Here is an 11,710-nt window from a genome sequence, read left to right on the forward strand (position 1 = left end):
TCTATACATTTAATGCAATTCCGATCCAAATCCCAACGACATTCTTTAATGAGATGGAGAAACAAATCACCGATTTCATATGGAAGGGAAAGAGGCGCCGGATAAATAAGGCATTACTGAAATAGAACAACAAAGTAGGAGGCATTACTTTACCTGATTCTAGAACCTATTATAACACCACAGTAGTCAAAACAGCCTGGTACTGGTACAACAACAGATACATGGACCAATGGAACAGAATTAAGAATCCAGACATAAATCCATCCACATATGAGCAGTTGATATTTGACAAAGGCCCCAAAACAGTTAAATGGGGAAAAGACGGTCTTTTTAACAAATGGTGCTGACATAACTGGATATCCATCCGCAAACAAGTGAAACAGGACCCATACCTCACACCATGCACAAAAACTAACTCAAAGTGGATCAAAGACCTAAATATAAAATCTAAAACGATAAAGATCATGGAAGAAAAAATAGGGACAACGTTAGGAGCCCTAATACATGGCATAAACAGTACAGAAAACATTATAAAGAATGTAGAATAAAAACTAGATAACTGGGATCTCCTAAAAATCAAACAGGCTCATCCAAAGACTTCACCAAAAGAGTAAAAAGAGTACCTACAGACCGAGAAAAAGTTTTTAGCTATGACATTTCTGATCAGCGCCTGATCTCTAAAATCTACATAATACTGCAAAAACTCAACTGCAAAAAGACAAATAACCCAATTAAAAACTGGGCAAAAGATATGAATAGACACTCCACTAAAGAAGACATTCAGGTAGCTAACAGATATATGGGGAAATGTTCAAAATCTTTAGCCATTACAGAAATGCAGATCAAAACTACAATGAGATTTCATCTCACTCCAACGAGGCTGGCACTAATCCAAAAAACACAAAATAATAAATGTTGGAGAGGCTGTGGAGAGATTGGAACACTTCTACACTGCTGGTGGAAATGTCAAATGGTACAACCACTTTGGAAATCAATTTGGCACTTCCTTAAAAAGCCAGAAATAGAACTACCATACGATCCAGCAATCCCACTCCTTGGAACATATCCTAGAGAAATAAGAGCCTTTGCACAAACAGATATATGCATACCCATGTTTACTGCAGCACTGTTTACAACAGCAAAAACATGGAAGCAACCAAGGTGCCCACCAACGGATGAATGGGTAAATAAATTATGGTATATTCACACAATGGAATACTACACATCAATAAAGAACAGTGAGGAATCTGTGAAACATTTCATAACATGAAGGAACCTGGAAGGCATTATGCTGAGTGAAATCAGTTGCAAAAGGACAAATATTGTATAAGACCACTATTATAAGAACTTGAGAAATAATTTAAACTGAAAAGAAAACATTCTTTTGTGTTGAGGGGGAGGGTGGGAGAGGGGTATTCACTAATTAGATAATAGATAAGAACTACTTTAGGTGAAGGGAAAGACAGCACACAGAACAGCGGAGGTCAGCACAATTGGACTAAACCAAAAGCAAAGAAGTTTCCTGAATAAACTGAATGTTTCAGAGGCCAGCGTAGCAGGGGCAGGGATCTGGGGACCATGGTTTCAGGGGACATCTATGTCAATTGGCATAATAAAATCTATTAAGAAAACATTCTGCATCGCACTTTGAAGAGTGGTTTCTGGGGTCTTAAACGCTAGCAAGCAGCTATCTAAGATGCATCAATGAGTCTCAACCCACCTGGATCAAAGGAGAATGAAGAACACCAAGGACATAAGGTGATTACGAGCCCAAGAGACAGAAAGGGCCACATGAACCAGCGACTATATCATCCTGAGACCAGAAGAACTAGATGGTGCCTGGCTACAGCTGATGACTGCCCTGACAGGGAACACAACAGAGAACCCCTGAGGGAGCAGCAGAGCAGTAGGATGCAGACCCCAAATTCTCCTAAGACTAGACTTAATGGTCTCACTGAGGCTAGAAGGACCCCGGTGGTCATGGCCCTCAGACCTTCTGTTGGCCCAGGACAGGAACCATTCCCAAAGCCAACTCTTCAGACATGGATTGGACTGGACAATGGGTTGGAGAGGGATGCTGGTGAGGAGTGGGCTTCTTGGATCAGGTGGACACTTGAGACTATGTTGGCATCTCCTGCCTGGAGGGGAGACGAGAGGGCGGAGGGGGTTAGAAGGTGGAGAAAAGGACATGAAAAGAGAGAGTCAAGGGAGAGAGCAGGCTGTCTCATTAGAGGGAGAGTAATTGGGAGTGTGTAGCAAGGTGTATACGGGTTTTTGTGTGAGAGACTGACTTGATTTGTAAACTTTCACTTAAAGCACAATAAAAATCATTTAAAAAAAAAAACCATCAGAAACATCAAAAATTAAAAGGCTGACAAAAACTTCACAGCAGAGAATATCTCTAGTACATACAGATACAGTAAAGCCTGAGAAACTCATCAAAACCCACAAGAAACAAACAGGTCTGGTGAGACAGTCCTGCCTCAAGGATAGAGCCTGGTGTAGCAGCAGAGGTGTGCCGCTAACATCGAAGGCCACTGGCCTGCAGAACACACAGCAGCCTGGTTTTGGAGTGGTGATATCAGTGTAGGTGAGACTGGAGACAGGGCACCACCACCCACTTACTCCGCAGGCCTGGCATCGGCATCACTCTCTTCTCAGAGAGCCCTGCTATTCCTCTTGCAAGTCTACAGTTTGACATTGGTCTCTTCATTTGCTTCTCTGTCCTTGGCTAGGCTAGGAGGTCTCCAAGGGCAGGGCTGGACCTGATATGGCCCTGACACCCTATGTTCAGCATGGTACTTGGCGAGTGAGGCTAACAGGCTAAAGGTAAGTGTGGGGTGACATATAGGTGCTCACTGTCAGCCCCCATCCCAACCTAGTCCCCAAACCTCTCCTCATTCCACTCCCAGCTGTAGGCAAGGCCACACCCCTGGGGCCCAGATTCTGTCCTCCAGTCTGTGAAATGGGGCCCAGCCTTGAGCAGAGATGGCATGAACACCGCCACCCTCCCCTCCAGTGCCCACAGCAAATGAGTAATCAATCACCACACTCAGGAAGAGCAGGACAGAGACAAGAGGCAGGAAAAGGAGAGAGAGAAGACCAGGAGAGGGAAGCAGAGAGAGAGAGAGAAGGAAAGACAGGAAAAGAGAAAGCAACAGGCAGAGAGGAGGGAAGGAGTGGCCTGGGCAACCACCTTTATGCAGACTCTGTTACCAGAGCCATCATTCAGTGTGTGGCTGGCCTGGCCTCTCCGAGGTGGGGTCCCCCACCAGCCCAGCCTAGCCAGCAGCTTCTCACACCCTGGTGCTTTGGGAACAGACACGGATCTGGGCTCCCCTGTCCATTCCCTCTGCCCAACAGCACTCAGCACAGACTACTTTAGAGTGTGGAGGCCTTCAGGCTCCTGGGCCTGTGGCCGCTGCCTTCTTGCCACCCATCTCAGCATGTCCAGAGCCCCCTGCTGGGCACTAAGTGTCATTGAGAACTCCACAGGGCAGGGTCAGTAGAGCTACTCACGGAGACAGTGTGCCAGTGAAGTCGCCAGTCGGGGAGGGGCAGATAGTCGTTCCTGGGTACCAGGCATCAGTATTGAAGGAACAAAAGTGACAGGATACATCCTTATAAACCAGTACCTACTCTGTCGAACACCACCCATCACAGCAAAATGGACAAATCAGGGTCCTAGCACGTCATATCACTCCCAACATTAAGAGGGTCCTGGAGGATCTTCAGCTCCCAGCCACAGTGACTGCTCAGCCTCTCACCCTGCCCTCATAGCAGCCCCCTCCTCTTAGGCTGTGAGCATGGGGGAGAGGTTCGAAGCCTTCCCACGTCTGCCACACTTTTGGAGCACAACGCCTCAGTCCCGGTGGGAGCTGGCAGTCATAGTTAGTGGATCAATCCACCAAACCAAACCTGTTGCCGTCCAGTCAATTCTGACACATGGCAACCCCATGTGTCAGAGTAGAACTGCGCTTATATTATAGGGTTTTCTATGGCTCAATGTTTAGAACTAGAATACCAGCTCTTTCTTCTAACATGCGTCTGGGTGAACTCAAACTGCCTATCTGGTTAGCGGCTGATCACATTAACTGCTTGTACCAGCCAGGGACTCCAACTAATCCACAAACACAGATAATGCCCACAACCTCAACTATTACCATGGCACTAAAAAAAAAAAAAAAAACCAAACCCGTTGCCGTCAAGTCAATTCCTACTTATAGCAACCCTATGGGACAGACTACAGCTGCCCCACAGGGTTTTCAAGGAGCACCTGGTGGATTCGAACTGCTGACCTTTTGGTTAGCAGCCATAGCTCTTAACCACTACGCCACCGGGGTTTCACCATGGCACCACCATACCTATTTAAGTGCTTTCTGTGCTGCTCTCACCTGGCAACAAACAACTATGCAGCTGTGACAGAGACTCGCAAAGCCAAGCTATTCACTACTTGGCTCTTTAAAACAAAGACTACACTGGCCTTGGTGTCCTCCTCCTGGGCTCCCATATGTGGGCCTATCACCTGCCTCCCGGCAGGAGGCAGCCACCCTGAACTAGGTATTGGGCTGGGCGGGCTTTGTCAAGACAGACACTGACATGGCCAGTGTCAAGTCAAGCTTGATGGAGATCAGACCAGCTAACATCCTGTTTCTGCTCAATACTGACCAGCAACCTGGCCACTCATTCCCACCACAGGGTCTTCCCTCAAACCAGATATTCAATAAATGGCTGCTGTCCATATTCAGGTTGTTGGCAAATCCAAACAGGGGTGGCAGAAGGATCCCATGTCCAGCCCTGTAGCTGACCAGAAGTGAACACTGCCTGGGCCCACAGTCCATCCCTCTGCCAACCACTCCTGCCAGCCCACAAGGACACTCTGTTGCCCTGTGGGGGGGACTCAGTGGGGAGGGATGTTCCTCAGGCCAAGCCCAGGGCATGTACCTGCCTCGAAGGGAGGCCAGCATATCCCAACATCCATCCTGCTGGCTCTGTCTCCTACAGGGGGAATGAGGGGCACTGCATAAGGCCACACCTGGCCAGGTACTGTCCTCTTCTGGATGAAGGCAGCCCTGCAGCTGGCCACATGGGCCTGGAATGCTCCCCAAGCAGGACACTGGTATCCCTGACCCCAAGGTCACCCTTTTTGCTTTGGCACGCCCCTACTCTTGCCTCACAACCACTCATGTGACCTTTCTGTCCTCACACAGTCGGGGCTGTGCCTGTTAACACTCCTCAAGAGTGTTTTCTAATGCTGTTGACTTTCTTTCAAAAATATGATTGTTTGGAGTTGTTTGACATCTCTTTCTATGGACTGATAATGGCAGCGTGCACCCCTCCAGGAGGCTGGGCGTGATAAATGACACAGTAGGGAGCACTCCCTGCACCAGGGACAGCTGGTCTCAGGGCCCTGCAGCCCATCCAGGTGGTCACTGCCCACAGGGGTCTGGCCCGACCCTACTCCTGGCCCCTCCAGTCCCTGGGACCCAGAGGGGTATTAGAGGTGGGTGGGGGAGAGGGGACAGTGGCAGGGAATGTTAATGACCCCAGAACATTGGCCAGGTTTGACCATTTGTCTGGGGACCTGGCACGTGAACCCAGGGTACCCATGGTATAGGGACCAGAATGGGGAACAAGGTGGTACCTGTGCTTCACACAGCCCAGAACCCCTCATAGGGACAAAGGAATCATGTGGTTTCCTGTCTTGGCTGACGGCCCTATGGACACATTCGCTGTCATTATTTCTAGGCTCGTGGATGCTGCTAGAAGAGTGTTTATATCATACAAATGAAAAACACAACAGCGCACGCAGACAGGCAGGGGAAGGCCTGGGCTGTGGATGAGAGGTCATGTTTGGGGGTGGGAGTATGATAATAGGAGGACTCTCCCTTAGCTCTGTGGTGTTTTCCAGATTGTCCAGTCTTGATTTGTGGATGTAGTCCACGTGGTACCTGAAGAGTGTCTGTCATGGATTGAGTTGTGGCCCCCCAAAATGTGTCAACTTGATTAGGCCATGATTCCCAGTATTGTGTTCTTGTCCTCCCATTTTGTGATTGCAATTTTATGCTAAAGAGGATTATGGTCGATCGTAACACCACCCTTACTCAGGTCACCTCCCTGATCCAGTGTAAAGGGAATTTCCCTGCGGTGTGGCCTGCACTACGTTTTATCTCTCAAGAGATAAAAGAATAAAAGGAAAGGGAAATAAGCAGAGAGTTGGGGACCTCATACCACCAAGAAAGCAGCACCAGGAGCAGAGCGCATCCTTTGGACATGGGGTCCCTGTGCCTGAGAAGCTCCCTGACCAGGGGAAGACTGAAGACAAAGACCTTCCTCCAGAACTGACAGAGCAAGAAAGCCTTCCCCTGGAGCCGACGCCCTGAATTTGGACTTCTAACCTACTCCGAAAAACCAAACCCATTGCCCTCAAGTCGATTCCAACCCATAGTGACCCTACAGGACAGAGTAGAACTGCCCCATAGAGTTTCCAAGGAGTGCCTGGTGGATTCGAACTCCGACATTTTGGTTAGTAGCTGTAGCAAGCACTGGCTACTAGACTGTGAGAAAACAAACTTCTCTTCATTAAAGGCATCCACTTGTGGTATTTCTGTTATGGCAGCATTAGATGACTAAGACAGTGGCTCTTCCTGCCTCACAACAGCCTCCTCATCACAGGGAGGAGCTTCAAGTTGGGGTGAGGGGCAGACCAGTAGTCAAGGTGGGATCACAGGTGTCACTGTCTAAAAGGCTGCAGTCATCATGAACCAGGGGCTCAGGACATCAAGGCCAGAGGCAGGGGAGAACTAGGGCCTCAGCCAGGCTTAAGTGTGTGCAGGGCTGCAGACATGGCTGAGAGTCTGTCCACTGCCCCCACCCCCAATGTTAGAGGAGACCCTGCTCCAGCCCGAGGTCTTAGACTCAGGACTCAGCCTTCACCCTGAACGCCTCAGCTGTTAGCTTAAACATTCATTTACATTTTGTCCCATGAAAAGCTGTGTGTTTTTAAAATTAGTTTTGATAATTACCAGCCTCTACAAAAAAAAAAAAAAAAAAATTTTTTTTTTTTTTTTACCCACCACTCAGAAACCCTGGTAGCGTAGTGGTTAAGCGCTACAGCTGCTAACCAAAAGGTTAGCAGTTCGAATCCACCAGGCACTCCTTGGAAACTCTATCGGCAGTTCTACTCTGTCCTATAGGGTCACTATGAGTCGGAATCAACTTGACGGCAATGGGGTTTTGGACCGACCACTTGCCACATGCCCGGGGCCTCACGAAGTGCTGGTTACACACTACCCTCTCATTGACTCTCATTACACCTCCTTGGGTAAAAATGCCCGTTTCACAGATGGGGAAAGTGAGTCAGGGCAAGGCAGTGGCTGAGCCAGGATTTAGACCCAGTCTTTCTGCCCCTAGGGCCCCCCCACATTCACCCCACAAGAGAAATAGGGCTTCACCCCCTGGGGCCCCAGCCAGGCCAAGACCCCCACAAACACATAGGAGAACCACTAGCTCCATGCTAGGAGGAGAGTTCAGAGGGCATTTCGGGCTGCCTGGTGGCAGAAGGGTCAGGGAGGGCTTCCCACAGGAGGCAAGTGGGAGCAAAAGGGGCTGGCGGAGGCAGGCTGGTGGTGGGTAGAAGTGTAGATCTCTGTCCCAAGGGTGCCCTCGTCACAGCAGCATTTTATAGGTGAGGTGGGGTGGGGAACAGAGAGACCCTGGGAAACAGAGGCCAATGCGCCAGCCTGCGAGAACCCTGGAGCAGCAGAGACAGACACGAAAGTGGAACTAGCAACAGGATTCCAGGCAGAGAAGTGGGAGCACCATTCTGGGGAATCCTTCTCAACACCCTCAAGGGGCTGGTCTGCAGGCTCTGGGTCACCCCAAGACAAGGAGCTGCTACTCCCCTTGTGGAGCTCCATCCCCCAAATGCCACCCGGCTTTGCCAGTCTACCCTCACCATAAGCCCCTCACGGTTGGGGCTCTCCCACCCCCATCTACCTCCTACACACCCACCCCCAGCCTTGTGAAGGCCTGCTGCTTTGACGCCCTGCTGGCCACTCAACCAGAGGGCTGAGGGGTCTCAGACAGGGGCCACCCAGCCACGCAGCCAGACATACCCACTATGAACCTGCATGGGTCCAGTCCTCAAAGCACAAACCAAGTCCAGGGAAAGAATGGTACCCAGGCTGGCTGGGCAGGTGGCTGGGGCTGTAGGGGGCAGCAGAAGCCCCACTAAGGGTCAGATAAGCCTGCCTGAGAGCTTGGCTCTGCATTCACTGGCTGCTGCCAGGGCAGGTCACCACCCCGCATGAGCCTCATCCAACAAGAAGGAATATACCTGTGCCACAGCCAACATGGGCACAAGTCCGGATTGCCTACAGCCAGTGGTCAGGGAAGGTTCACACCTCAGTGACAACGGCAACAACAGTAAACCCTGACATGCCCTCCCTGGTTGCCACCTTGAGCACATCGTGAGAATGTGCCCACTGCCTCTGTACACCATTTTGCAGAGGGGGACACAGAGGCACAGGGAAGCATGACCTCACCCTGAGTGGCTAGCACTCACCCTTCTGCTGGCAGATCCACACCAGGACCCTCGGGCCATGGAAGAGCCGTGCCTGGAGGAGGCCACACTGGGTCATCCAAGTGCAAGGACATGTCCTTCATGTACGGCATGTGTATACCAGAGTCCCACTCTGACCACCCCACAGACTGGTCTTTGGGGCCTGCTACCTGCACCAGGCATGCTGAAAGGGTCTTGCCCCAGGGATCCTTGGCTCCTCTCCAGCTCTGCACCTCTCCACAGGCAGCCTGAAGGAAGTAGAGCCCCAGGTCAACTCCCCAGGCACCTCAGGAGGGTGAGGCCCACAGATGGAGGAAGGGTGGGTGGAGATGGTCCTACCCTCCAGGGCAGTCCCTCGTGCCCTCTGGTGGCCACACTCGGCTCCGCACTGCTTTGCCAAGAGGCTACCACTCCTGAGGTCCACTGGAGCAGTGGAAAGGGACAGTGCCCAATGCTGGGGGCTGTGTGGGTACATACTAGCTCTGAGCTCTGCTTCTCATCCTGTGAAATAAGCCAAGACACGCAGCCCTCCAAGTGGGGAAGGCCCACAAGGGGATTCCTGTCCCAGTGTTCTCCCTTTGATTCCCCACAGTTCTGGGCACCTGCAGAGGTTGCCAAGACCTTCTTCAGGTCTTCGTCAAGGCTTTGGCAAAAGAACAGATGCCTCCCCCATACTCGACCCACCTGTTGGGAAAGTCCCCAGAACCCCCGTGGCCACACCTGGCATCCTGCAGTGCCTGTTCCAGGACCCCCACCCTCTATCCCTGGCCCGTCTGCAGAATGGGCCCTGACCACTCCCCTAGTTCTGCCCCTTCCTGCCCTCTGCCCAATTAGGCCCGGCCAGGGGACAGTGCAGACATGAGGGGCTGGCCAAAGCTTTGACATGCCTGGCATCCTCAGCTCCTGTGGCTATGCCCAGCTCCTGGCTCCTCCCGGGGACATGCAGGGTCCCACTGCTCGTGCCCCCCACCATGGCCTGTCTCTTGGTGTAATGTGGTGTAGTGAAAAAAAAACCCCAAATCCCTGTGCAGCACAAACGGGGAAGGCGACAAAAACACAGCCTAGCCTTAGGGAGCTTCAAGCTGCAGCTAGGGCCCCTGAAGACTGGGAGGAGATCTGAGAGGACTTCCCCAGAGGGGGCACCAGTGTGGATGGCAGAGAGTTTAGCAGCCGAGATGTGGCAGGAGGAAAGAGGGCCCAGCTTTAACTTAGCAGGACCGAGGGCTAGGCCCCAGCTTATCTTGGCAGAGTCTGGTACCTTTGAGGGCCCTCAGCCAGGCAGAGCAGGCGGAGCTTGGCTTTGACCGTGCTCTCCATAACCCTCCTCACTAGGCCAAGATGGCACTCCTATCACTGAGTGTGTGCTCTGTACCCCACCTATAATGGGTACTTGTGGACCCCAGACCTGGGTGGGGGGGTGTGGAGGAATAGACAAGGAAAGAAAGTCCTCAGCGTATGGATACACAACCCCAGCAGGTCGTGTGAGAGAGAGCTTCGACTGTCCCCGTGTCTCGCATTGTTCCAGGTCCAAAGATACAGCAGAGCACAAGACAGAGAAGATCTGCTGTTGAGGAACCAGACCTCCAGTGTTGCCAATGAGAGAAAGGTGGCAATGCTGACTCTACCCTCTGACTATGTACAGGCTCCTGGAGTAGAGGCAGAGAAGACCGTAGGGGAAAGGGGAGTGAAGGCTCCCAGTGGACCCCTGGCCTGTCCTCCTACCCAGAGCTTTCCTCCACAGGCACTAACACCAAGCCCTGGGTTTATGAATCAAGACCTGTCCGGTGTCCTGCACCCTGAGGCTGAGGAGATAGGGTGGCACTGAGAAGGGATGTGTGATAACTGCCTGAGGTTGTTAAGTCAACATCAATAGCCTACCCTAAAGTTTGGAACACTATTGGGGTGTTTCTTTTTTGTGTGTTTGTTTTTAAATAAGCCTGGGTATAAGAGAAAGTGGATCGAGTCCCAGCATTCCACTTCCACTGTGATACATCACACACGGGCTATGAACAGATGTTGTAAGCACCCAACACAATAATTTAAATTAAAAAGGCCGGTTCCCACACCGCCTGCTCAGAGCTACTCTTTTCAGCACACCGGGGCTGAGTACGACCCTAGTGCCAAGGATGCGCCTCCACCCTGGGAGCCGGAAAGACACAAGGCTGGGCGGGGGCCCGACTGAGAAGGCTCGGGGGCGGCGGGAGGTGCCCAGGTCGGGGAATCAGACAAGGCGCCAGGCGGCGTCCCCTCCCTGGCCCTACAGGCTGCTGGAGCAGCACAGAGATGGCCTCGGGACTCGGCCGCGCCTCCGCCCGTCCCGGCGGCGCGGCGCCCCAGGAAAGTTCCCTGGCCCCGACGCCCCTCGGGCGGCTGCAAAGTTTCCGCGGATGCCAGCCCCGGAGTCCCAGGTAGCCCACGTCGCGCAAGGGGGTAATGGTAGCCCGGCAAGGCCGCACTTGGCGGGGACGCGCGGTGTGGGGTGCCCTGGCCCGGTAGGTCAGAGCCCCGAGGCAGTGCACAAAGGGACCCGCCCCCGCTGGTCTGGGGTGTCGGGCACCGCGGCGCGAGCGAGATGCTGGTCGGGCGGTGGGATGGAGCCTACCCCGGCCTGCCCCGGGTCTGCACACGGACCTCAATTCCAGGTCCCGGATCAGCCCCGACTCCCGCCCCGCCCCGGGCCCAGGCCTTGACTCGGGAGCCCGGCCCCGACCTCCCGCCCCGGGGTTCTCCCCAAGCGTTCCCCACAACACACAGGCTCCAACCCCGCCACCCTCGCTCCGACCCCAACCCCCGGCTCCAGACCCCGCCCCTGTCCGAGCTTACCTGAGAACGACGTGGGAGGCCCCGCAGCTCGGCCCTTCGCCAGAGAGGCGGCCCCAGAGCCCTCGACACGCACCGAGCAGCGTCTTGGGGCGCCGCGCGGGGTGCAGGCGGGGATGCAACTCGGGCGGGCGCGGGGGCGGCCCTTACCGGGCCCGGCGCGCTACCCGCGGGCCGCCCTCCCCTCCCCTCCCCTCCCCTGGCTCGGCCTGTGCGCAAAGAGAGCCGCGACCGCTACGCGGACCTCCTGCCCCGCCCACCCGATCGCAAATTTTCCCATTGGCCCCAACCCCCGGCCCGATCCGACAACCAGCGCCGATTGGATGA

At 53.2% G+C, this 11,710-nt stretch overlaps 1 protein-coding gene across 1 annotated transcript; it reads left to right on the top strand.

Moving 5' to 3' along the window:
• Positions 1-10,689: 10,689 nt before the first annotated feature.
• LOC135228199 (basic proline-rich protein-like) lies at positions 10,690-11,710 on the top strand. Its single transcript, XM_064271929.1, has 2 exons — positions 10,690-11,141; positions 11,206-11,710. Exons 1-2 carry the CDS (start codon positions 10,690-10,692, stop codon positions 11,708-11,710), a joined length of 957 nt encoding a protein of 318 aa, XP_064127999.1.

This window comes from Loxodonta africana, chromosome 19 (assembly GCF_030014295.1).
Source record: "Loxodonta africana isolate mLoxAfr1 chromosome 19, mLoxAfr1.hap2, whole genome shotgun sequence".
In the NCBI taxonomy this organism is placed as follows: domain Eukaryota; kingdom Metazoa; phylum Chordata; class Mammalia; order Proboscidea; family Elephantidae; genus Loxodonta; species Loxodonta africana.

Coding starts and splice junctions, on each gene's coding strand:
- LOC135228199 (XM_064271929.1), top strand. CDS start 10,690: ATGCGCCTCCACCCTGGGAGCCGGAAAGACACAAGGCTGGGCGGGGGC. Junction 11,142..11,205: donor GCGGCGCGAGCGAGATGCTG/GTCGGGCGGTGG, acceptor CCTCAATTCCAG/GTCCCGGATCAGCCCCGACT.